Source organism: Xiphophorus couchianus, chromosome 8 (assembly GCF_001444195.1).
Source record: "Xiphophorus couchianus chromosome 8, X_couchianus-1.0, whole genome shotgun sequence".
In the NCBI taxonomy this organism is placed as follows: Eukaryota; Metazoa; Chordata; class Actinopteri; order Cyprinodontiformes; family Poeciliidae; genus Xiphophorus; species Xiphophorus couchianus.
The window spans coordinates 10352278-10378924 of record NC_040235.1 but is presented as its reverse complement, the minus strand read 5'-3'; the positions used below and the strand labels follow the sequence as shown (position 1 = coordinate 10378924).

Genomic DNA, 26647 nt, shown 5'->3' with positions numbered 1-26647 from the left:
CACATTTTCCTAGCTCATTCCTTCATTAACTATTACAAAATGCCCTCACTGAAGTGGTGTGCGGAAAAATTCAGATAGCAATGGGTTACTTATAGGGAATAGTTTTGATCTGATCTAAAGTGTCAAATAAGGATCCTGACCAAAGCATCTTTAAATGTTTTGTATTTGAGTCTCTTAAAGAATAATAATTTCTGACACCTGTTGTTGGTGTACAGTCTGCAACTGTAGATGTACAGACAGTGTAATGCAGCTAATTTTGTGATTTTTAAATTGGCTGCCAACTAATGTGTGTACGACATGTGAAACTGTGTTATTACCTTTTTGAATTACTCTGTTGATTCAACTCATCTGGAGTTTCCTTGGCAATCACAGTGTTTTCCTCCTTAACAATAAAAAAGGAAAAGCGACACCTGCAGCTCTCTGTCTGTATGAAATCTCATAACCAGCATGTTGCTTTCAAATAACTCCAGAGAAACGCTTGAGTTGAACAGAAAGGAGCTACAATGACTGGAATAACCAGCACTCCAAAGATATATATTGATCATTTAAAAATAAAAACTAATGTTTTCATTTTTGCAATGATTTTTTTCTCCTCACAAATGACTAACTGCAATTAAATATGTTGCCGTTTGTTCAAAACAGTCAGAACACATGTTGCTACAATCCTAGCACTTCCACAAACTGATCTGCTTTAAAACATTGTTTTGTTTTTATTGGAGAATGTAGATCTGGTTTACTGTCTTTTATGACTTTGTATTTTTGCTGTTTTTCATGATGTCAGGCATTTTGAACGGCCTTGTTGCTGAAATGTGCTATACAAATAAACTTGATTGATAAATAGGTGCATAAGTTAAGTCAGACTTAATATATAAATTATGACGTTTTTTAGATGTTGCTTGTCAGAGCATTAAAGTTGCTTTTCTAACCAAGATACTCCATGTTAGAGCTTAATTTGAAGACTGTACTGACTTTGTTGCATTTTTTCAACAACGATTGAGTTTTTGGACATATACACAGAAAAGGTTTTTAAAAAGCATCTACCTGAGACTCAATTTTAGAAAATAACTAATATTTTAACACTTTTTTCAATAAGATATTGCAGTCAGTGGTATAAACTTGATTTCCATTACTTGATTCTTGTACTGAAACATATGTGTACTCTTGAAAAGTATTACAAACAGTGTTTTTAATGTTAATATATTCCTAATTAAGAACAAGATCCTTTTTTTACATTAAGCTGAACGCAGTAATGTTCAATAATACCTATGACAATCATGTGTTAAAAATAATAAACCTTATTAGTTATCAATAATGTTTGAATTGTTTCTGTCAGCTTGGATTGAGACAGCTGCTATCTCTAAACTGGATTGTCAATTTGAACAATCCAGTTCAAATTGTTTCACCATAGATATTAAAATCCTTCAAAAAATATATTGTGAAAACTATTTTGTCCATATTGGCTCTAAACTCGACCCTCCTGTTCTTGACTTTCTTTTCTTAACACTAGAATAGATCACTGAATGTGTGTCTCTGCACACTAGAACCTCTTCTCAAAAAACTGATCGACTGATTTAGGCAGTCTGTGCATTTTCTGGAGATATTGGACAGAAAATGTTTAAATGTCCCAGAAGGGGAATATGTATGGTGGTTGGGTGTGTGTTTTTTTTTTGTTGTTGTTGTTGATTTTTTCAGCTCAGCTGCAGAGGAGAGATGATAAAGTGGATACTGGAACAATAGCAGGTATTAAGGAGGAAATTTATTAGGTTAGCTTAAATTTTGGAAACAGCATGGCTCTCTTTTCCTCCTGTTAGCCGGGTCCCGAGCGGATGCCGTCACGGCTGGAAAAACAGACGGCGAGGCTCGATGACGTCACAGAGATACAGAGTTTAATTCAATAGAAAACACCGTATGAATTTAACAAGAAAACTTCAGAGTACAAAGAAGTACATTCTTTACCTGAGACAAAAGAATTAAAAGAAAAGAACAAAGGCGCCTTTGGAGACAGCTGAGGCTTAAAAGCAAAACAGGGCAGTTGTCTGAATTCTTATTGTTGCGCATTCCCTTTTTCTAGTGAAGGCGTTTCTCTTTGTTAATATATGCAAATAGGGCGTACCTCTGTTTTGACCAACCAAGAGCTACCTTGGAAAAAACTTAGACCTTCCCCTGAGTTTTAATGACAAATATCAAGAGTCATTTTAGTTATTAAAGTTATAAGTTATTTTCACAAAACCTATCTTGCTCCTCTGCAGTCAGCTTCTCCAAAGATTTGACCCTTTGCTTTATCACAAACAATAATGAGATAGAAGTCTTTTTCAACCTGTAAAACATAACATTCAAATCATTCTCTTTTGATTCCGATATTGTCATAGTTAGTACATTTTCAAATACATTCAATTTACTAGATTAGTACTTGTAGCTTGGGTAATATACTTTAATCTAACACACTATTGCTACCAATATTAAAAAGGTATATCAGAAATTAAACCTTAAGTGTTCCCAAAATTCCTAAGTTGTGATCAACTCCAGATGCAACTCTGAGCTCCTGGGAAACCCCCGACCTCTGACCTGTGAGCCGAGGAAGATATTCTTTATGGCCTACTAATTTAAAGCCTTTCAAGAGCATAGGGTTTTATGGCTGCTCTAAGTTACAACCCTGCCAGGAGAATGTTTATCTCTGATCTTTTACCTTGCATCAGCTTGTCCAAATAGGAATGTTGATCTACTTAAACGCACATGGCATTAGCTTAACTATATTAAACAATCAAAAATAGCCATATTTCCTTAACACAGGTAAGGGTGATTGGCACGAGCTGTGGTGTATTTCTGCTCAGTCTCCCTGTTTTTAATTACAGAAGCAGACTGAGGCCAAACAAAGGGTGACTAGATGAGTGTCGACTCGGGATGATGAATGGCAGGCACAAATATCACCACACTTGTGTTTCCTGAGAGAACTAAAGTTAAAAACATTAGATTCTACCAGAAGCTTCCAGGAGGTTCCTTGTGGGAAGGACCTGAAAAGTTATTTTTGTATGACAAATCAAATGATGGTCATATTGTAGTCTTGAATATGTTTGAATTTTATTCTTTTTGCCTTTTTTGTTTCTGCTTTCATACTTGTTTCTCAAGCAAGTGTACAGTAGATACACAAAAATATACTATGTCGAAGCACATGGTACATCCATGAGAAAGGTTTTCTATTCATTTAAGCCAACATGCCTGAAAGAAATCTCTCAGTCTCAAAAGGTCTGTCCATATATCAAAGTCAAATTAAAATATTTTACCTGGAAGATCCCTGCTGTGGTTTTGACAGCATGAGGGTCAAATGGACGAAGAGTGTTTAACTGGCACTTTGAGGTTTTGTGAAAGGCCAGCAGGAGATGGATGTCTCCTTATGCCCCCCTCTGGTGACATGGTAGGCAAGAAGAAAGCCAGTGATAGAGAGGTTACAACCAGGAAGAATTTTAAACATCCATCGGCCCGCAGGGACGCCTCAGACTTACAGCTCAATATAGATCTGTTGGATAGTGAGGAAAAAATAAGGGTGAGGGTGAGCAGAGAAGGAAGAGGAGGTGACAGATTGAAAGGAAAAAATAAGGGGGGAAAACTAAGGAGAATGTGAGGGAAGTGAAGGATGGGGAGCAAAAAGGCAACAAAACAAAAATCATTCGATGTTTTTCCAATTTCATTTCCCTTCTGGTTTACTTCCGTGAGAAAAGGATGATTGTTTCAGCATAACCCTGCTGAGACAGTCTGGGGTATTGAAGTGATTGAGGTTGCATGAATCAACATTCACACTGAGCAAAAACAAACATGCACAGTGTGACGAGGAGAATGTGAAAAGGGAGAAAGAAGAGTCTGGATAACTATTTTCAAGTTCAAGCCTTTAGAAATGTCTTTTTTCTGACACAGTGTTCCTGTCTGTGACATCTAATTATATACATGCTGCTATAACTTAGAGATCTGTAGGTTTGTCCCTACATGTGTGACTTCACCTCACTGCTAGACCTCTTTTAGTACCTGACAAGAAAACCACTGCTGCCCTCCAGAGGTTTGAGAAGAAACAGCAACATAAGGGTTGGGAAGATAAGTACAGATGTTGTGCCTTTTATTGGAAAATGAAAGATCTGAGTCATGTTTTGATATTTGTTGCATCAATTTATCATTAAAACTACAACTCAAAATGATGGATGATGAGTAACAAGAGTGAGACTGTGACACTTTTTCACGTCCTGAGAGGTGAGGTCATTTATGCTGTGAAACTGTTGGGTTTTATTTAACCATGAAGGCTGCAAAGGTTGTACATTCCAAACATTGTTCACAAGAGCAAATTACTGTCATTAAAATCTGGACATGCAAAAAACAGAGATACAGAAACGGAAAAGAAAAAATCATAGGTGGTTCATCAAAATGTTCTTGTATGCTTGACAACAGAAACAAAAACCAGAAACAGTAAAACAGAAAACTACAACCTCAATGGATAAAAAAAATGACAAAATGAGAGGGAATGAGCCAATGTAAGCAGTTAGACGGTTTCTATGAGTTATTGAAAAGAAGCCCTGACAATGGGCCAATATATCAGAAGCATGGGGTATGGATTAGGAGATACCAGAGAGGAAATTCTCTTGGAGGGATTTTGTTCTCAACATATTACTGACCTCAAACACACAGACAAGCACACACTATTTTAATTCCAGAACAACATGATCGTCATAAAGTGGCCAGCCCACCACCTTAATTTTAAACCAGCTGTTTCTGCTACAAAACCAAGACATGCCAGATAATTCGTGGAATGTTGTCCAATCTTTATGAGCAGCAAAACCTATTGCATTGCAACAGTCAATGCAACAAACATACATGTAAATTACTTCTGAGAAACAGAAACTACGTATTAATTCAGTGATTCCCAAGGAAGCTGATTATTCAAGCATTTTTTTTTTATTTTGAGTTACTGCTAATTTTCCACATCTAAGTGTATGAAATGCACATTTTTGCATTTTAATTTTTAAGAGAAAATTACAGTCTTTTTAATATAAATACTAGTTTGATAATCTGAAGTGTTTAATTCATGACACATTCCCTTCTTTATAGAACTCCGACTCTATACGTGCAGTAGAAGTATACCTTAGACATCCTCGTAATGGCTCCCCCTCGTGGCTATTTGCCACTATTACAGTTATATTTATTCTTTGTCTTGTGTAGATTTTGGAGCTAGTAGGGCTGAATCCCATTAAAGCTGTCATCAGACAGTCTACCGTAGGGTTAAAGCCCATATTTCTATATTAGAAATGTTTTTAGGTTGTCCTACCTTAAGCTTTTTTTCTGCTATTTCAGTGGTTTGTATTCAAGGTAGTGCAGAAGAGAGAGCTGTGATCTTAATTGTCTATTAAGACACTATTATTTAACATGTCATTTATTGCAATACACTGAAATAAACTTTTAAGACAACAAAAACATGTTCATTTGTGCAACAGACATAAAGGACTGAAACAACATTAAAACGTTCTTTTAGTTTAATTTAAAAAATAAGCCTATCAACTCCTTCATCAGTGAAAAGGATGAATAAATTGCTCTGCTGAAGAGTATGACTGCCTGTGTTCATTATCAGCTAATCAAAGGGAGCATTTTGTTTCTTTCTCTGAAGAGCAAATCACCAAAAATGTGTTTGTAAGAATCTTCATCTTCAGGGTCAGCTGTCAAAATTATTTCAGTTTCAAATAGCTCTAATCACTGTAACGATGATCAGAGAAACTCATCAATGCAGGAAATCAACACAAAACTCAACTATTTCTCCGTTACTGTTTTCTTTGAAAAAATTTAGGTAAATCAACGATATGGTCCTCAGTTTAGATGCATAATCAGATTGAGTAAAATACTTCTGAATTAGCTTTAGCTGATTTGTTTTTGGGGTTTTTTGGTTATGATGTTCTCTTTTCCAGCCAAGTTTCATGTTTCACCGCTACTCTGCCCTTCATGTCCCATTGTCTATTCATGGATGAGTAGCGCCTGGTCCATATCAACCTCTGTCCTGCAGTCAGTCAATGCAAGACCATCTGGCGTCAACAAGATTCATTAAAAGAAGCTTGGTTTTTCTCACATACTTTGGTAGATTTCTGTGATCAAAATTAAAGTTCTCACAACTGTTAGTTGTTCACAACATCCAGACTTGTGCATCATGGCATGTCATTCCATCATTCCTTCCAACAAATTGCTAATCTGTTTGGACATGCATTAATTTCATCCATTCAATTCTTTTGTGTTTTAAAACATCATTTATTTATGTAACATCAGTCAAAATAAACCATACACATGATTACTGAATAGTGTCATGATGTGGGGAGGATTAAGTGGATCTAAAGACAGAGAGGCAAAACTGCCAAATAGATGGTGAAGTTTTTATTTAGTGTAACCCACATTGCGTTCAAGGATTAACAAGATTTTAAATAATCAGAATTAAAATTTATCCAAACAGTTCTTAAAGTCTAGCTAGGTTCGGCTACTGGAGGAGATGGCAATTTGTAAAGCACAGAGACAGTAAGATGGTGCAAATTGGTGAGTTGTATTTAGTATTTACAATATATATACACATTAGTCCATAGTTTAAAGGAAAAAACAAGTTAAAGTTCCTTATACCAAGGACGTCCACCAGTCTTTGTTGATGATGAAAAAACCCAAAATAATCCACTTCCTTCAATGGGGACTTGAGCTGATCCTCCAATTAGTTCGGAAGAATGTTCCCAGATAAGTCTTGTGTTTCTGGATCCTGCTTATTTTAGCTCGCCAGTCTGGTCAGTGAAACCAGACAATCCTTGCTATTGTCAAGATCCCTCCAGCCACTCCTTGCGCGAGGGATCTGCAACGCACCTGGCCGTGATTCTTGCAACGTTTGGTTGAGTAATCACCCGGCTGCACGTCAGAGTCCCGCAGCGTTTCCTGCCTAAGCTGCGATTTGCAGCCATATAAACTGTGCTGTCAATTTAGGACGCTGATGTGCAGCTGTCACATGACGTCAGAGCCACGCGAGAACACTAATGTTCTTGCCTGGTTGGTGTTAAATAAATTAAGGGGAAGAGGAAAAAATTTTTAATTAAACCTTTAAAAAATAAATCTAACAAAATGGAAAATAAAATAAATAAACTAAATCTAATATAGAAAATGATCCTGGTTACATCCTCCCCTCTTTAATTCCTGCACGTCCCGTTGCAGGGTTATTTAAATTAATTTTTTTTTCTGGATATTCACATTAGAAACTTGACTAAGAGCCTCAGTGTACACATTTGCCAAACCATGCAATAGAGCCTGAACTACTGAAATGAGTGGCTTACCCAACACAGGATATGTTAGACGACTAGGAGGTTGACGCTGTCGATCTGATCGCCTGGGCAATGTTTCAGACTCAACTGAGTTATAGGGTGAGCTGACACTTGCAGGACCTATAGATGACTCAGATTGAACAACCAGACGATCCTCAGCATCAGGTTCTTGAACTGTAATTATGTGTTCGTCAGGTATTTCTCCCTCCAGGTGTACTTCCACAGCCTCAGCCACATGTGGTTCGGAAAGTTCCTCTACCTGTTCTACAGGTAGCTTGTCTTCATGGTGAGACAGTGATGAATCAGTTGTTAAACAGGATTCTTCATTTTCAGATGGACTAGCAGTCTCAAGGTCTGTGCTCTGAATTAGAGGTACAGAATACTCTGGTGCTTCAGCATCACTTTGAACCAAAGGTGAAATGGGCTGCAAAGTCATGAATTCCGGTGATGACTTAAATTTTCTCACCTTCACATGGGATCTGGTTGGGAGTAGGATGGAAGCTTCTGGCACATATGGCTCAGCATCCTCATCCTCCTCCATCACATCAGGAACATCTGGATGGCAAACATCCTGGCTGCGAGTCTTTCGTTGTGAGGCAGGCATGGAGATGGAAGGGTCGTCTGTGGAGCAAACTGGCAGGAAGCCACAAGGAAGCAACAGGTCTCTATGTAAAGTACGAGTTGGTCCCTCTTTGTGTTCAGGTTGTACAGTGTAAACTGGTACATTTTCAGCTCTGCCAACAACTTTGTACACCCCATGCTCCCATCTATCTGCCAGCTTGTGCTTACCCCTCAGACGGATGTTGCGAACCAGTACTCGATCTCCTATCTCCAAACTGCATGGTGTAATTTTCTGATCAAAACGGATCTTGTTCTTTCCAGCTGACTTAAGGGCATTCTCAGAAGCTAGTTTGTAGCTTTCTTTCAGGCTGGATTGCAGATTCTTAACATACTCTGAATAAGAAATGGATGATTGTTCTCTGACGGGTAAACCAAAAGCCAAATCCACAGGAAGACGAGGACAACGACCAAACATGAGTTCATAAGGTGTGAACCCTGTTACCACATTTCTTGTACAGTTATATGCATGTACTAAAGGTTTGACATACTCTCGCCATTTTTGACTTTTGTTTCATTTCCAGGGTTCCAAGCATATTGAGCAGAGTGTGGTTGAAGCGCTCGACTGGATTCCCTCGTGGGTGGTACGGGGTAGTACGGCTTTTCTTCATGCCTACAACTTCACAGAGCTCTTTAATGAGCTTGGACTCAAAATCTGTACCCTGGTCTGAATGTATACGCTCTGGAATTCCATAATAAACCATAAATTCATTCCAGAGGTACTTTGCAACTGTCTTTGCCTTCTGGTTGGGGGTAGGAATAGCAACTGCAAATTTGGTGAAGTGATCAGTAAGAACAAGAATGTCTTTAGTATTACTACTGTCAGGTTCAATGGTTAAAAAGTCCATACATAGTAGTTCAAGTGGTCGGCTTGTTTGAATATTTATTAATGGAGCTGCTCTTTCTATTTGAGCTTTACGCCTTACGCAACGACCACAGGTTTTTACAAAGGTCTCCACCTCTAATGTCATTTTGGGCCAAAAAAAGTGTTGGCGCACCAGATCAATTGTTCTTTCGATGCCCATATGCCCCATATCATGGTGCAAGCTCTTTAAAACAGCTGGTCGTAACTTGGGCGGTAGGATTAGCTGGTAGATAAGTTTATCTCCATCATGTCTTCTCCGATATACGATTCCATCCACCAACTCTAACCTGTTCCACTCTCTCAGGAGCAGAGGAAGGTCAGGTAGCTCCTCTCGAACTGATGGAAGGACCTTCTCACCAGTCTCCAGTTGATGAATGACCTCACGAATAGCAGGGTCAGCTTGTTGCTCTTCTTGGAGATCGCCCTGAGATAGAGAGGGGATTAGAGGCAAACCATGCAACTTTTCATTGCTGAACCCATCAGGGATGGAGTTAACAGAGACAGATAGAGATTCAACCAGTGCGACAGATCGACTTAGTTCAGTTTGGTTCTGTGTTCGGATTATACAACTCTGACAGATGGCATCCACAATTTCAGGGGAAATGTCATGGGTGTTTTTACCATTACCCAACTGACTGGTCAGATGTTGAATGAGCTCCCTCTCTCGGCAGTGCTGGTCACTAGAAATATCTTCATGTGAGCGTCGGGACAGAGCATCAGCATCCAAATTCTGTTTTCCAGCACGGTACTGCAATTGGAATGAGTAGGTAGACAGTGCTGCTAGCCACCGGTGACCTGTAGCATCCAGCTTGGCTGAAGAAAGAACATAGGTGAGAGGGTTACTATCTGTGACAACTGTAAAGTTAGTCCCATAGAGGTAATCATGAAACTTTTCAGTAACACTCCACTTCAGAGCCAAAAACTCCAGTTTATGAGCAGGATATTTTGACTCACTGACCGACAGGCCTCGGCTAGCAAAAGCAATAACGCGCAGCTTGCCCTCCTGCTCTTGGTACAATACTGCTCCCAACCCATTTGTACTGGCATCAGTATGTAAGATGTATGGCAGTTGTGGATTGGCAAATCCAAGAACAGGTGCTGTAGTCAATTTGGAAATGACTGTTTCAAAGGCAATCTGCTGATGGCTAGTCCATTTATCTCCAAAGGATTTCTTTGGATCCGAATACTTTCCTTCTGGATTCTTCAGCTTCGCAGGACTGCGGGCAGGAGGATAACTACGGGTTAATTCATTAAGTGGTTTGACAATAGCGGCATAGTCTTTAATAAATCTTCGGTAATATCCAGCAAAACCCAGAAAAGATCGCAACTCTTTAAGGTTGCGGGGGACTGGCCAGGATTTTAAAGAATCAATCTTTTCTGGATCAGTTTCAACTCCTTTTTCAGAGATAATGTGTCCCAAATAACGTACAGATGACTGAAAAAACTTACATTTCTCTGGAGAGAGCTTTAGTCCAAACTGCTTCAACCGGGAGAGCACACGCAGCAACCGTTCCTCATGCTCTTCCAGAGTGGCAGAGAAGATGATGATGTCATCGAGGAAGACAAGGACTTCTTTAAGATGCAGATCTCCCATGCATCTCTCCATTAGCCGCTGAAACGTGCTAGGTGCATTTGTAATTCCTTGCGGCATCCTGTTCCACTCCCAAAATCCAAGGGGAGTTACAAAAGCTGTTTTAGCCTTATCTTCTTCTGCCATCTCTATTTGATAATAGCCAGATTTTAAATCCAACACAGTGAACCATTTGGACCCTGTCAAAGCACAAAAAGATTCTTCCAAATTAGGAAGGGCATATGCGTCTTTGATAGTTTGAAGATTCAGTTTCCTGCAATCTATGCATAGCCGGACGGAACCATTACGTTTCCGAACCACAACTATTGGAGAGGAAATTGGTGATTTAGACTCTCTTATAATGCCAGCTCCAAACAGGTCTCTAAGATGTTCACGGACTGCCTCCAGATCTTGGGGATGGATTGGCCTTGCTCTGTGTTTAAAAGGCGTTTCATCATTAAGTTTAATGGTATGTTTAACTGCATCTGTACAGCCAAAATCCATATCATCATGAGAAAATACTTCAGGCATGCTGTTCATTTTGTTGATAATATGTTCTTTCCACTCAGGTGGAATAGGAGAGTCTCCAAAGTTAAACTCCAAAGTGGTTCGTTGTGAGGTTTGAGATGTGATTTGTTGTGACAAAACAGTAGGTGCTGACCCAATGTCTGCAATAATGGTTAATGGTGATATGGACACCTCTTGCTCTGATTCATTCTTCATGATCACTGGGACTTTATATGGTGGATGCCGTGGCAATGTAATTAGACAACTCTGAACACATAAACCCCCTGGTAAAGGTGAGCTAGGGTGTTCAACAATGGCTCACTTATCTGCAGATGGAGGGGTGTTTTTAACAGAACCCTCCAAGACAATAGTTTGACCAGGTGAAATAAGGACTGGAGTGGTGCTTAATAGCCTGACAGTTCCTGCATTTCCTGATTGATTTTGCTGGTGTTTTAACTGTAGCAGTTTCAGGACCGCTCGATATCCTTGGGCCATGGGTTGAAATTGTACATGGTTACCGCTAAGATGTTGTTCATACAGTGGCTCTAGTGTGTTCATGCCAATAAGTACATTAGATGGCCTATCAGGACTAGTATCTGGGACCACCAGAGCGAGAGTTGGTACCTCTGTGTTTACTCCTATGAAATCTTCAGGGAATGTGATGACCAGCTCCACGTACCCCAGATACGGAACAGACTGTCCAGCAGCACCTTCAACCTGTAACAAATTATCCAGAGGCATTACAGGTTGGTGGCTTAGCTTATCATTATAGAAAGAAACTGGGATAGTTGTCACCTGTGAACCAGTGTTTAAAAGGCAGTTACACACATGACCATCAATGTCAACAACAGCAGCACGCTTTGATCCAATCAGACCTTTGGGTAGCTGACTGGGTAGTTTATTAGCTTGCAGTTCTTTACATTTCACAGCCTTGTTTTCAAAAAAAGGACTGGTTTGGCTGAGACTGGTTCCAGTTCGTCCCGCAACAGGAACCATGCCTAGTTTAACTTCTTCTGAAAGACGGTCTGCTGTCGCTGAGCAAACTGTTTCTTTTTTCTGGCAACAAGAGCAGGGTTTGGTTCATTATTACATTGTGGCTTAATATGACCATTTTCACCACACCTGAAACAATAACCAGGTTTAACCTGAACTGGTGGGTACTGTTGAGATGTCACTGTATTGCCCCCTTTTACACCCTGCTTACTGTGTGTTACCTTAGGTTGTGATGTAATCCTTGGCTGGGTGGTGGTGGATGTTAACTTAGCCAGCTGCTGCTGTACATCTGTCAGTTGTTCTGCTAACTGCTGAGTCAATTTGGTTAAAGCAGCAACTGCTCCACCATCACCTGTATCAACACAAGTCAATCGCGCATGACTGACTACTTTTTGTTTGGTGGACCCCAAATATTGTTTCATCCGGGAAGTTTTAGCTGCCTCCCGGTCCTCTTCGGTACGCAGAAGCAATAGCAGTTCAGAGAAACTAGGTGGGACCAGTTTCTTTTGTTTTAATTGGAGTTCAGCAATCAAAGTGTTGTCCCAACAACCCCTACAGAACTGGCTTATGAGATGTCGGTTTACATCCTTGGCCAACACACCACCTCGTTTCAGGGCTAAATTTAATGCTACCTGCAGCCGCTGGAGGTATGAAGATGGCTTCTCCCCTGCATCTTGGAAAGTGTCCATGAATTTTGCAAAAAGTTCTTCTCCATCTTGTACTGTGCCATATGCCGAATCCAATATGTTCAGATACACTGTAGGTGGAGTATCTGAACTTAAATGTTTCAGCATATCAGCGGCTGGGGGAAGTAAACTCTCCACGATCCTCCTCGATCTCTGAAGCTCAGAAACTGATGGGTCTTTTAATAGCAGATCCACTCCTGAATGCCAGGTCTCATAGTCTGCTTCATGTGCTGGTCTAGGCAGCCGTCCAGAAAACACTCGGAGCCTTTGTAGATGGTAAGCACTTTCCTCAGCTTTCATAATGTGTTCCACCACGTAGCGCTGGACTTCAAGTGGTTGGATATCACCATCATGAAGAGAAGGTTTCTGTCGTGAAGTAGGTTGCTGCTCACTTCTCAGTCTGGGAACTTTAGGATCAGCGGTAGTTGACAACGTTGGCTCTTTCTTCATTGTTGGATCTGCAGATGCTGCCGTAACCTCAGACTTCTCATCAGGATCCTCCATCTTAGCAGCTGAGTGAAGTTCAGCAACTGATTGTCCAATCTGAGTCATCGTGGATTTTAACACCTCTGCAAAGTCCATGCCAGAATGCTTTGCAAGTTTCTGTAACTCAAGTAAATAAGAATTAGTTTTATTCCGTGCAACATGTTCTGCATATACAACAGCTAATTCAGAAATAAAAAATGTATCTGACTTCTCAGCTGATTTGAATGCATATGGCAGAATTGAACGCAATTCAGCTACTACTGTACCACTGCTAAATTCAACCACAAGCTGGCCCTCAAACTCAGAATCCGCTTCAGAAATGATTTCAATCTTTGTTATCTTACCATATTGTTTCAAAAAGTCAAATACTTCCTCTTTATCATCTTCACCTGAAATGCCTTCAACCAAAACAGAGTTGGGAATTTTTACATCAAGGTTTTGAAATTCATCCATATTGATGATGACAGGAGGAAAAAATAAATTTGTGTTTAACAAAATGCCAACAACCTCCTGGCTAGCTCGCCAAGTAATGTAACCCACATTGCGTTCAAGGATTAACAAGATTTTAAATAATCAGAATTAAAATTTATCCAAACAGTTCTTAAAGTCTAGCTAGGTTCGGCTACTGGAGGAGATGGCAATTTGTAAAGCACAGAGACAGTAAGATGGTGCAAATTGGTGAGTTGTATTTAGTATTTACAATATATATACACATTAGTCCATAGTTTAAAGGAAAAAACAAGTTAAAGTTCCTTATACCAAGGACGTCCACCAGTCTTTGTTGATGATGAAAAAACCCAAAATAATCCACTTCCTTCAATGGGGACTTGAGCTGATCCTCCAATTAGTTCGGAAGAATGTTCCCAGATAAGTCTTGTGTTTCTGGATCCTGCTTATTTTAGCTCGCCAGTCTGGTCAGTGAAACCAGACAATCCTTGCTATTGTCAAGATCCCTCCAGCCACTCCTTGCGCGAGGGATCTGCAACGCACCTGGCCGTGATTCTTGCAACGTTTGGTTGAGTAATCACCCGGCTGCACGTCAGAGTCCCGCAGCGTTTCCTGCCTAAGCTGCGATTTGCAGCCATATAAACTGTGCTGTCAATTTAGGACGCTGATGTGCAGCTGTCACATGACGTCAGAGCCACGCGAGAACACTAATGTTCTTGCCTGGTTGGTGTTAAATAAATTAAGGGGAAGAGGAAAAAATTTTTAATTAAACCTTTAAAAAATAAATCTAACAAAATGGAAAATAAAATAAATAAACTAAATCTAATATAGAAAATGATCCTGGTTACATTAGCTTGTAAAATAATGCTTTGCTATATTGTGGGTTTTTCACATCTACAACAGTAAACTAACTTCTTGTTTCTCTTCCTCTCAGGACTCACAGCTTCTCTGGTCGTTGTTTGAGGTCTCTCAAATGTTTGTGTTGCTATTTTGTGTCGCTCTCTAAGGCCAGCTGTGAGAACTCGACATGTTCTCTCAAACAGTCGAGTAGGAGTTGTAGTAGGAGAGGTGAATAAAGGGAAGAGTTCAAGTGACTTGCAACAATTGTCATACTGTCTCTTTTTTTTTTTCTCTTTTCTGCTCTTTGTTGCTCCTTTGAAGCACAGATGACTGCCAAACTTCAGATTGAGGCATAATTGAACATAATATAAGTATGAAGGATTGCTGTGAAGTCAGCAACACAATGTGACAACACAGTGCTGTCTATCGCTACATCCTTATTCAGGAGGAGTGAATGCTGCAAGTCACTGGGTTTCCTTAGACAGAAAATGTTTTGAACTTATTTGAATAATAAACCAAATGTAATGCACTGGGGCCATTTAAGTAAACTGAACTAAAATTGAATTAAAATAATTTTGAAATAAATTTGCAAGGGAATGAATAATTAGGGAATAACTGTTTCTCAGAAGAAGGACTGTTGCCTATTATTCCAATGACATATATTTGAATATAAATGACATAAAGAAAGAGTTTTTTGAAAAATATCAAATTTAATTTGGTTATAAAAGATGTATTTTCCCACATGTACACTCACACATAATTATCATAAATACCATCTATAATGATTTCTCTTTTTTTTCACAAAGCAAGCACGTATGGTGGACTGATACATGTGATTTCAAAGGACACCATGGAGAATGCTTGAAGTCTTTTACACAGAGAGGAACTTTCAGTGCAATTTAAAAATAAAAGGCTATTGAAAAAAAATCAAGTAGAAACATTTAGAAATTATCTACAAATGGATCAAAGTACAAAAGAGCTACAGCGTTTGGCGACACTACACCCATTCACAGGTGAATATTTTGGTTTTATGACCGTCTCATTTGAGTATTTCTGACAGATTAGAGTTGAAACTGTACAAAGAGAAACATTAGAACAGAAAAATGGAAATTTGCCACCAGTCAAATGCTTTCTGCAGTCAATGCATTCCAGTAACAATGTGGAGAAAGAATGAGAAACAGAAACCTGATGAAAACAATAAGCTCTTTCAAGTACAACCACAAATACAAAATAAAGACAATTGGGAGATGGTAAAGTTTTCTTCAATTAAAGCTGTGACTCAATCCTTTTTACCAGGAGTTCAGGTTTTGAGAACCACTTTTCATCTTCATGATGGAAAATTGTTTATATAGCATGAAGTTTCTTGAAAAATGCATATTATTGAAAAAAAACAACTTTTCACTATATTTTCGACAAATGAATACATAATGTATCAATAAAAATCGAAAACTGAGGTAGGACAATGGTTTAATCTGTGTTTGTATTAAGCTGTCTTTCCATCAAAAGTAAGAAAAAACAGGATTTTATTATTTGTTAATGTAGTGTTGCTGCAAATCTATTCTAATTTACATAGATGTCGGATTATCAGATGTTATTGGATTTGAATTTTAAAATGTGATCAGAGAAGGAAATTAAATGTTGGGCTCAAATATTATAAATTCATACAGTCCCTTCCAGTGTTTTGGCACCAAAGTTTTAAATTTTTGTTTTATAGTGAATAAAAAATAAAAATCTTTCATTGCTGGTGCACTATTTTTTCACTTAATCAGAAAATTAGCTTCAAATGAATATTTCAAGAGTTCACATTTATATCTGGAGTATGAATATAACATTCATTACAAAAGCTCTGTCATATTTTCAATTTTTTCTATTAGCAATTCTTCAAAGTGGGGAAGAGAAGAAAATACTAAATTCAGGAGATGTGCACTGTTCTTTTTAAATAATTAAATGAATGGCTTCAGAAACGTGCCTGAAGTTGGCCATATCTACAATCAGAGTGATAATTAAAAAGTTAAAAACAACTGTAACTTTGACAAAAACTCCAACCAAGGATATACATTTCTATTTCCAACATGCACAGTAAGGCGGAAAAAATAAATCTCAAAATCTTACTGTCAGAGCAGTGAAAAAGTGTATTCTGTGTGAAACTATAATAATGAAATACATTTATTTGTTTTTATGCTTTTTACATATCTTTACCAGGGGTGCCTATAAATTTTAAGGTCATTGTACGCCTGCAAATGTTTTTGGCCTGCATTTTTTGTGAACAGAGATCCCAGGAATTGATCTCTGGTTATTTTGTACCAGATTCTTAAGTAATCGCATTTATAAGCTTCCTTACATGTAATCTGGTGTAGTATACTCTTTAATGTAGGTAAAGTGCAAGTAAAACAACTAAGTTATACAAAACTCAGAGTAAATGAGTCAATATTTCTTCAGACATGATGACGAAATCAAAGGGCAATGCATGCCTTGAATCTTTTTTTTTTTTTGTTAATTTATAATTTTTTATGTGGTTTCTGTGTCCCACTCACTGTATATCTGCGCAATATCAACAACAGTGCATTCAAAGAGAGTAGCAGAATATTACTATAGAAATAAAAAAAGGTAAAAGTAAAAGTGCAAAACACAAAATGTATCACATGTCCACAGGCACACGAACTATGTCTTTATCCAATCAGAGAAAACATCCACTTTGTGCAATAAGAAGATAGACACAGAATTTTCTATTGAACTAGGCGTTTCATGACAGGTTGACAGCAAAGACAAAGAAAACAAAAAAAAAACTCCTGTAATTTATTTATCCTAGAAGTGACAAAGCACAGGTGATCAGTCGTGAAACAAAAACCTTTTGTAAGTCAGTCTTGTAATAAAACAAGGAATGTCGTGCTCGTGTTGTGTTCAAAAAGGCCACTGAGACGGCTGCGCTCGCCCGGCGTTTAATGCCCTGATGCCAATCTGCTGTCATTTCCCCAAATTTCCTTCATCATTTGAACAGGCTTACTTCTGAATGCGAGCTTGTCACAAATAAAAGTGTCTCCTTTCCAAATATATGCTACCACATCTCTAAAATATTGCACTAAAAAAAGATTATATTTTGTAGTCAGCATTGCTCCACACAACGCATAATAACAGTATAGTGTAATAAAGATTTCCTCTAAAGGAACAGATGTTCTTTCCTGGTGAAAAGAATAAATGCAAAGTTTGGCTTGATTTACCCTCTATGGTACACATTATACTTCTAGTTATATATATATATATATATATATATATATATATATATATATATATATATATATATAAAAGCATTGATTGTTTTTAAATAATAATTGAAATAATTTAAGAATATTTTGAATGTTGCCAACATTGGACTTTAAGGTTGCCCAGGGGGGAAATACAGTATTTAATTTAATTTAACATAATTTACTTCATGAGTACAACATAATTAAAATTCTACATGGTTTCCATGGCTTACAATACATGGCATTTCATATATAAATCAATATAAAAACTGAATGAAAAAGCTTACAAATCTGTGCCATAAGTACACCACCCTGTACTTTCACCTTCTCTACCATAGCCTCATAATATTTCTTACTCTCATCCTTACCAGTCTCTCTTTTCCTTGCATGCCTTCTCACAGAACATTTTTATCACTACTTGTTTACCTGTAATGTTTATTTGTTTATGTAAGTATCCCCATTAGTCTCTACCATAGAAGGGACTATGATGGGTTCCATAAATATTTTCTGTTCTTCCTACAAGAGGTATAGAGTAAAACTGGATTCATTTGGCAAATGAACCAAAATGCATGGAAATTCTCATTAAATAAAGATGGACAAAGTTCACTGTAATAGTAGAATATGACTGACAAATCATAAAAGTAGCCTGAACTTTGTCTTAACCTGACATCTTTTGCTACTGTCAAGAAAAAATCCTGCATCCATTTTTGTCTTTTTGTTTCCTTGTGAAAATCAACTCTATGGATCACATCTGTATGTGGTATCACTAATAACTTTCCATTAAGGTATCAAAAACTGTGACTTTGATCAAACAGTATAAAACTTACATTTTGACATTTTCTTTTTTAAATTTCTAAAAGGTTCTATTTTGAGAGATGCAAGGATTTTGTCTGACAGCATCAAATCAAATCAAGATAAAACAACGTTACTTTGACTTTGACATTACCTAACTACACACTACTACTAAGTTTGAATGCAGCCATAGTGATCCTATAATAATTTGGAACTTAAAGTAACATTATGCAATTGATTATGATGGTACATTGTGTCCTTAGGGCACCAGATGTATTTTTGCAAGTTAATTTTATAGCAAATAAACTGCTTTAAACTATTAAAAACTAAGGTTTTATGCCTGTTAGTGTTAACCTTTTTTTCCATGAAGGAATGTAGATATCTTGAGGGGCAAGATAGTGAAACTCTTTCCTTTTAAAAACTGATAAAAATGATTGGGAAATGGCAAATTAAAGCACTGTTATTGATTCCTTGACAATGCCCCTCTTTTTTAAAGTATTGAACCATTCAAAGTTTTTATACTTGAGGGCACAATGGTACCATAGCGGGTTAAAGGTGAAGAAAATAGTAGAAATGCATGTCATGAAAATCCTAGTTTTTCATTTTAGATAAAGCATCCCTTAATTTGAAATACAGTAATATCACAGTAATATGCGTTTGTTTTTGAAAGTCACTTCACTCTTGATTTTGGCACTCCACTGTACAAAATTCATGTGTTTTATATCCAGCACTGAACATATTTGTATCACTTGCTAGGCTCACGCAGTCAAGGAGGTGAGTCACATGCCCACTCTGTAATGTACTGTCACATCACAGTTGATTGTATGGATGCTATGTACAGAGCCCCACAGATATACGAATAGGATTTTATGCTATTAAATATTGTCATTATTGTTGTTTCACAGGAGAGAGTCTCTTTAGCAGTTTCTTTCCTTTGGAAAGTATTCCTTTCTTCTTCTTGTTTGCTAGATCTTGAGGGTCCCTGGGGTCCAGCGGAACATGGTGACCCCTTGGAGGGCTAAGCGGTCTCATAGTTCCTGGAAGGAGGGGGCGAACGATTGGGGACGGCGCCCGGACAGGGGTTGTAATGTTGTTGGCCGTGTCTGTGTTTTCTGCAGTGACCTGAGGAGGTTTGGAGGCAGGGGAGCAGCATATTACAAATGAAGCAACTATTTATGTTTTTTTTATTTTCATTTTTATTTTTTGGACTTAAAAGGCTATGAAAAGTTGTGATAAAAAACACAAAGGGATTGTCTGCTTTTTGAAATTGGATTGGAAGTTTTCAATCATAATTAAATTTCTAACAATCTAGCATTGTAGAGGATCTTGAAATAAAAACACTAAGTGAAAATAATGAAACATAAAGAGCAACCATAGGTTGGTAACAAAGAGCATCTTGAAATTTTAATTAATTTTCTCAAGAATGTGCAGAACTTAAATTGTTTGATTTGCTAAAGCGCTTTCGCACCGCTATTGTTCATGTGCAGAAAAGTAAAAGAATAGTCACAAATTAGTTAAATGACTATGAAAAGTAAAATTTTCTAAATAAATGCACACAAAGGAGGCATTAGGATTTATTTAAGGAACAGTACTTTTAATTCTAGGTAAGTATGTAAATCCAGTTTTAACTGATAAGTTAGAATATGTGTTTTAATGAGGTTTGTTCCTGATTTTCTGATTAAAAGTACCTTTTGAAAATAATAATCTTTTAGCAGGTATTAATCATAATTTTCCTAAAGCCCAAATTTCTGAATTACATTTTTTTATTGGTCATATCTAATATTTTCACTTAAACAGAAAATCATCACAATTAACCGAAGACTTGAAAACATAAGTCTGTGTAAGAGATGTATATTCTGTTTCACCATTTTTTTAAAATAATATTCTAATTTATTGAATTGGTCAGAAAGCTGGGCCAGACTGATCTTTAACATTTTAAAATCCAAACGGCAAATTTGCTGATAGAGGTATACGTGAGTAAGTGCTTGCTTCAGAGACTGAAAGGTGCTGATGTCCAGTGAATGAAAACAGACTCAATCACCCTTCCATCACCATGTTTGACCATTGGCATTTGTGCTGATATGTCATATTTGGTTTTCAAGAGACCTGACGGTGTGCAGTATGAACAACTACCTTGGGTTTGTTGGCCCTGTTAATGCCTCCCCATACCATGTGTCCAGAGTGATTCATATCACTGAGTTCTCCACCTTCCTCCCACAGATGGAAAACATGACTGTTAAGTTAATTGGTGTCTGTAAATTGCCCTTGGAATGAGTGTGTGTATCATTTGTGTGTCTCTGGGTTGTTATGTGTTGGGCCGGAAACCTGTTTTTCTTTTAATAATCCTTCCTAGCAAACACTGTTTTTTAGTCTTTTCTAACCTACATGTCAACCCCCAGGAAAAGTTGGCAAACTTGCCTTAAAGGTTTTCAATTGTTGATTAGTCTTTCTTAACATAAGATAGCTTCAAAAACTTTACAAATATCCTTACAATCCTCTGCAGACCTCTGCAGCAGTTCTTTCTCTAAGGCCAACTTGGTGTTGTTTCATTTTACACTCCTGCTTGATAAGTTGATCATCTTCTCTGTTTAACCTTATGAAAGAAGTAAACTTGGTATATACTGTAAATGCCTTATATTTTTTTTATATTATGTTTGTAGAAGAAATACTTATTTACTAGTAACCATAAAAAACTATGTGTAATATGTGTGATCTAATTGAGGGAAAAATGTGGACACCCTGCCCTCCTTTTAAGTAGAGATACTGCCCTGTGGGTGAAACAAATTCTGTGAGATGCTTCTTATTGCAATCTACCAGAGTCTGAGAACAACTTGCCCCACTACTCACTTTTACCTGTGAGATGTTAAAGGGTTTTCTTATATCGCCAACATCTTTCAAGTCACCTCACAGCATGTTCAAAGTATAAAGATCTTGGCTTTGACTCTGCCCTGGACTTTTCATTCCAAGACAGACCTGACCAGATTTGATCTATTTCAACTTTGTTATTGTTGTTAGTTTGTTAGTTTTTGTTTGTGTATAGAACACACACAGCAGGAAGCCAGGAAATGTGAAACAACATCATCACACCACAGAAGCAAGAAACTCCACTATTAGTCGGCCATAAGGAGACAGTCATTTACATTACAACACCCAGGGACACAACTGTAGATGCCAGGCTTCTTCTCTAATGCAATAACTGCTATTTCTAATTGTTTTCTTTTTATGTTTTTTTGCACAATAAAGTTGGAATATTCCCAGAGGCTTTGACAGAACAAAAGTAATAACTTGGAAAATCAAACCAAGTGAAGAGACAGATTTTGAGGAATTTGAGTCACAACAGGACGTAGCACCAAATAAAGCCTTCGCTGCGCCCACAAGCTGTTTGCATTAGAGCTGCGAATCTGATATCTGCAGTTGCCAACTTACTGTACAAGGGCAGACAGAGCCATTTAGGGTGTGAAATGAACAATCTTCCTCTGTTTGTTTGTTTAGTTTTGCCAAGCGGGTGAGGAAAAACAAAAAAAAGAAATCAGATGTGGTAGCGTTGTCACTATCGAGAAAACCCACATCACTATGACAACAGAAAGCAACAACAACACCAACACACATGAACACAGAGCGCAAATAAGAATGGTTTTAATATCCAATCTTTTTTTTTTTTTTTGTCCTTTCCTTTTATTGTTTCATCGTAACAATACAGAATGGATGTCTCAGTGCTGCGGTTCTCTTGAGCTCAGAGCAAACATGGCATATCCACCGTCAACAGGGCTGAAAAATAGACCTGATGTGTGGGTAAGAGAAACAAAGCCTCTTTGAGGAAATACACAAGCTGAGCCAAGAAAGTTAGAAAATGTATCAAGTTTGAAAAAACATGCTTTTCTTTACTTTTAAACTTCTCTTAAATAATCTTAAATAATTTAAACTGGGTAGCAATGTGTTGCTAAGCACTTTTAAATAGAATTGTACATAATAACAACAATTTGACTTTGTGTTTTAGTGCAAAGAGTTACCAAATTTTTTGTGTAAGGAATGAGTTGAGCCTTTTTTTTTTTACATGTCCTCCTCAACCAGTCCTACAAACATGAGCCACCCGCAGGGTTCCCACGGTCTATCCTCTCTCTGTCCACAGGCTTTGCTTCTTCCTTTCTCTGAGATTAAGAAAGGCGTTAACACTGGATTTTGCTCCCTTTCCAAAGGGTGAAGGGATTGGGGAAGTTGTTAGTCTGTAAAGAGTCACCACTGTCACCACATGGACAAACACACACAATGAACAGCACACAGACTGCAGGTGGAGGAAGCAAGAGACGGAAATCAAGGGGAGAGGGGACGAAGGATGGATGAACACAGGGTCTAGCGCTGAGAGCGGCGATGATGATGTACCCGTTTTCCCTCTGACACGTTTGCAGCGGAGTTTACAGGGGGCCGGTTGGCGGGTTCTTCCTGGGGGTAGTGGGACGGGGTGTCGGTCAGATAGACCTCCACATCATCAGGCACTTCTTCCAAGAAGTTAGAGGGCACCAAGCCACGATGGCCATTGAGCTCACCCTAGGGACAAAGATGGTGAGAACAGAAATCAAGAGAAAGAAGAGAAAGAAGTTAGAAGAACCTCTGACAAACGGGCAGATTTGTCAGCGTAAAATGCATTGTGCTTCACTGAAGAGAAAGAGTATTTCTCATACATTTGTTAAACATTTAAAAGATTGTTGATCATTTAGCAAATCTCTTTTCTATGAGAGTAAAGTCTATCAAAAGCTTAATTACAGCAATGTTCTTAAATGTTTCAATAGAAATTACACTCTAGATTTTTTAATGCAGCTTTTGCTATAATTGATCAACCTAAGAGTCGTATAACCATATTGTATTTTCTTGATCAGGTACTATCTCCTTATTTTTAAAACTCCTAGAAAAAATTGTGTTGATAATTATGTGTTTATTACTTTAACTTCATTGGTGAGCACACAATTTTTAGTCTTGATTTATATCAGACCTCCCTAAGTGAATACTTCTATCACAAACATGTCAAGCAATCTAGTTTAAGATTTCAAACAATATTGATTGATGAAAATCCTCAGACAATTTGCACAGGATGGGATCTACCTGAAGAAGCTGCAATTATTCAGCTATCATGAATTATGTAATTTAGAGGAATTAGCTCAGACGATAAAGCCTCAAAGCGTAAAACAATCTGCTTACATAATAAAAAAGTGGTGAGTCCATAAAGTGGTGATAATGACATGTGGGTGACCATGCCCATACATTTTTGACCACATAGTCATTTTCTAACGGCTAATTCGAGTAAAATAACGCACCATGTCCCAAAGTTCAATCACATCAATTGATCACCAAGTGGCTTCAGCATGGGTAAGTGGCACTCACATAGTAAAACCCATCTTCATCAATGTCTCCAAAAACAGCAACGATGTCACCAGCACAGAAGGTCAGCTCAGCCTATCAGGAGACAGATTCAAAACAGGAAAATTTGTGTGTGTATATATATATATATATATATATATATATATATATACAGTATATACAGTATATATACTGTATATAAGGATGTGTGTGTGTGTGTGTGTGGGTGTGTGGGTGTTATTATGTGCAAGACAATAAGGCCTACTTAAACTGTGGGCCTCAACTTTATTAATGTACTTCACACAGTTCTTTTATCAGTAACTGAACATTATTATGCATTTAAGTTAAATTAGAATTTAACTTAAATGTATTTGATTTAGGTAAATAAGTAGATCATAATGGTTGTGGTTAGCTTCCTCTTTCTATTGTATGGCTTTACCTCAACATCAACATTAGGGGAGCTCTCTCTGGGGTCGTAGTCGTAGAGCGCCACCATCCTCCTTGAGGCCTGATCTCGGCGGAGACCTCGTCTGTTCTGCTCTACAGGCGATAACATGGAACAACTCAGAAAACAATAATAATAATAATAATAATAATAATAATAATAATAATAATAATAATAATAGTCATCTTGTGAACTGCATTAAAACTTTTTACTCTTCCCCATGGAGTGCACAACAGAACACATTTTTATATAATAAATATATTGATAAATATTATAATCTAAGATTCAAGAGGTTAAAGAAAAAATATTAAATAATAGAAATAAATAAAGATCTAAATAACCATAAGTCTGAAATGAATGAATGTATATGGGAAAATAAAAAAATAAATACAAAAATACAAAAGCAATAACTTAACACTAAAATAAGAAAATAAACAGAAATAATTTTACAACAAAATGTCATGTAACTACTGTTGTGGTCCTGTCTGAAATCTCGTTTGCAAAATACTTGTGTTGACTTTTTTAAGATATGTTATTTTATAACGGTTCTTATGAAATTATGTACTCTATTTTGTTGTTGCTGAAATATTACAGTTTCTGCAATGTTTTTGTTTCCAAGACTTGTGCAACAACTTAATTAGAATTTTTGTGCACACCAATACAGACAAATTTCCTTTCAACTTTTCAAAGTACACATTGTCTCTGTACTCATAGTTAGCATGCTTCTGCAGTACCTATTTTGTCCACGGGGGTGCTGAGAGGCAGAAAGCCCTGCTTGATGAGCTGATCCATGGTCTCCTCATCGTCTGCTCGTATCTCGGACACCATGTTACAGGGGAGAAGCCCCATCCTGCGTTTTATTGCTCCTCTGTAAAACCCATCTGTGTCCTTATCACCATAAACCTGATAGATACAGGAGTAAAACAGGAATGTTCAAAGCCTCATTGAACAGTTTTTGTGTTCCAGAAGGACAGAATATCTTCCTGGAAGATATTCCATCTTCCAGGAAGATATTCTGGAAGACAGAATTGTTAAGATTGTTAAGATTTTACCTATTCTTGTTAAGATATTGTTTTATTCTACTGTAGAGTACAACAAATAAGCAGAGATTGTAAAAGGTTAATTTTTGTTTTTTTTGATTTTGTATTACTTGGTCTCACTATTTTCAGCATTTATTCTATGTGGTAAAAATTTGCTGTTTTGCACTTCACTAAACATTTCCTACTGAGTAATTTGTGACAGAGTACAACAGTCAGTTATTAGAACTTCACTTTAAATGCTATTATTATGACAGTTGGAAAGCAGGGTGCTAAATGCAATCTAGCCGTGAACATCTCACCTTAATTATCTGCCCTTCTTTGAATGGTAGCTCCTCATCTGCAGCATCTGGGTTGGGGGACATAGACAGAGGATCGTAGTCAAAGAGCGCCACAAATATCCGAAAAGGTTCCTCAGGCTCTGACTCGTCATAGTACGTTGGAGAGCGTCGGTCCCGATTCCGGTAGCCGTCTTAAACACAAACAAAAAAAGGCACAAGTCAAAAAAAATCTTTACACAGCCAAACTAAAAAAAAAAAAAGTGACCAAAACATAGATACAGACATGAAGTGCAAGGAGTGTTTGTGAGATTTGGCAACAAATGGAGCAGATTTCTGAGCAACAGGTTACATGTAATCTTTGATTTACTTTCCTTATCTAATTTGTCAAGATGAGCATGTTTATGGTATATCTAAGCCATGCCCCAGTACACAGAAATTGATGAGAAAATATTGCATCTTCATCATTCTTAATCATTAGATCGTGCACTGCATGATAGATTTATTTCTCTTATCTTGCCATATTTGTGCCTGTAAACATGCAGGAAATAGCTGTGACTAGCTATTTATTAAAATTCTCGTGGCACAAACACACACATGCATTCATAAAGACAAACAACACATGAAAACTGCGTGTGGTTTTGATTAGGTCTTGGTTTTTTCAGCTTTCAGTGTCCTAAGAATCAAGTGTGCTGCAAAACAGGTGAAACATATGTGATTTGTGGAAATGAGACAGCAAGACACAAGACTCTGACATGCATTTTTAAATGAATCAATATAAATAGGTAGCAAAGCAATTATGTGAAATGTGCTGATGAATGCTAACTTAAATAGTATAGAAGCTGGAAGTACAACCTGGTTTTATAGAAGTATTGAGCTAATGAGAGCATTTTAAGAAGTACTGTGGAAAGGAAGACTGTATTTAAACTGGTGGATTTTGTATTTTATTTATCAAAGAAGTCTTTTTCTATATCTTTGACCACAATATACTTCTCAATTTGATGTGGTGTATTTCAGTACATCCGTCTATTTATCACTTGGTAAGTTTCTAATATAGAATGATGCAGTTTGTCTAGGAAAACAATATTACATAATCCGAATAACAGCAGATTTGCAATGGCTACCTGTCCATTTTCATACTGATTTTAAGATTTGCTTACATAGGATACTTTTTTATTT

At 37.4% G+C, this 26647-nt stretch overlaps 3 protein-coding genes across 18 annotated transcripts in view; all 3 read right to left on the bottom strand.

The window, feature by feature from the left end:
• Window positions 1–6535: 6535 nt before the first annotated feature.
• Window positions 6536–8425, bottom strand: LOC114150078 (uncharacterized). 3 transcript variants are annotated; one of them, XM_028026290.1, is made up of 3 exons: window positions 7777–8425; window positions 7570–7671; window positions 6536–7484 (listed from the first exon to the last, which is right to left on the bottom strand). In XM_028026290.1, the coding sequence occupies exons 1-3, from the start codon at window positions 8344–8346 to the stop codon at window positions 7431–7433; spliced, it is 726 nt and encodes a 241-aa protein (XP_027882091.1). In that variant the 5' UTR covers window positions 8347–8425; the 3' UTR covers window positions 6536–7430. The 3 variants fall into 3 exon arrangements, with proteins under 3 accessions (XP_027882091.1, XP_027882090.1, XP_027882089.1); XM_028026289.1 differs by having other exon boundaries at window positions 7570–8425; XM_028026288.1 differs by having other exon boundaries at window positions 6536–7671.
• Window positions 8426–10510: 2085 nt separating this feature from the next.
• LOC114150077 (uncharacterized) lies at window positions 10511–14245 on the bottom strand. 6 transcript variants are annotated; one of them, XM_028026284.1, is made up of 3 exons: window positions 12085–14245; window positions 11495–11587; window positions 10511–10563 (listed from the first exon to the last, which is right to left on the bottom strand). In XM_028026284.1, exons 1-3 carry the CDS (start codon window positions 13486–13488, stop codon window positions 10534–10536), a joined length of 1527 nt encoding a protein of 508 aa, XP_027882085.1. In that variant the 5' UTR covers window positions 13489–14245; the 3' UTR covers window positions 10511–10533. The 6 variants fall into 6 exon arrangements, 5 of the variants coding, with proteins under 5 accessions (XP_027882085.1, XP_027882084.1, XP_027882087.1 ...); XR_003596663.1 differs by lacking the exon at window positions 10511–10563 and having other exon boundaries at window positions 10741–11587; window positions 12075–12215; window positions 12496–14245; XM_028026283.1 differs by lacking the exon at window positions 10511–10563 and having other exon boundaries at window positions 10692–11587.
• Window positions 14246–15012: 767 nt separating this feature from the next.
• Window positions 15013–26647, bottom strand: part of LOC114149993 (RIMS-binding protein 2-like) — a 73599-nt gene continuing 61964 nt past the window's right edge. For 7 of the 9 annotated variants that reach the window (XM_028026134.1, XM_028026132.1, XM_028026137.1 and 4 more), the window contains 6 exons: window positions 25493–25662; window positions 24888–25056; window positions 24148–24248; window positions 23733–23804; window positions 22737–22901; window positions 15013–19478 (listed from right to left, as the gene is read on the bottom strand). In XM_028026134.1, the coding sequence (XP_027881935.1) occupies window positions 19245–19478; window positions 22737–22901; window positions 23733–23804; window positions 24148–24248; window positions 24888–25056; window positions 25493–25662 (911 nt within the window). In that variant the 3' untranslated portion in view covers window positions 15013–19244. Of the gene's footprint in view, window positions 19479–22736; window positions 22902–23732; window positions 23805–24147; window positions 24249–24887; window positions 25057–25492; window positions 25663–26647 lie in introns of those variants that run through there. The other 2 variants (XM_028026138.1, XM_028026140.1) reach the window with 2 other exon arrangements.

Bases quoted from the DNA above. Each gene is read 5' to 3' on its own strand.
- LOC114150077 (XM_028026283.1), bottom strand. From the start codon at position 13,488: ATGGATGAATTTCAAAACCTTGATGTAAAAATTCCCAACTCTGTTTTG. The intron at 11,588-12,084 runs GTAACACACAGT...AATTTGTTACAG, and splicing joins GGATTACATCACAACCTAAG to GTTGAAGGTGCTGCTGGACA.
- LOC114150078 (XM_028026288.1), bottom strand. From the start codon at position 8,346: ATGTTTGGTCGTTGTCCTCGTCTTCCTGTGGATTTGGCTTTTGGTTTA. The intron at 7,672-7,776 runs GTGAGAAAATTT...CCTCTAATTCAG, and splicing joins CAACCAGATCCCATGTGAAG to AGCACAGACCTTGAGACTGC.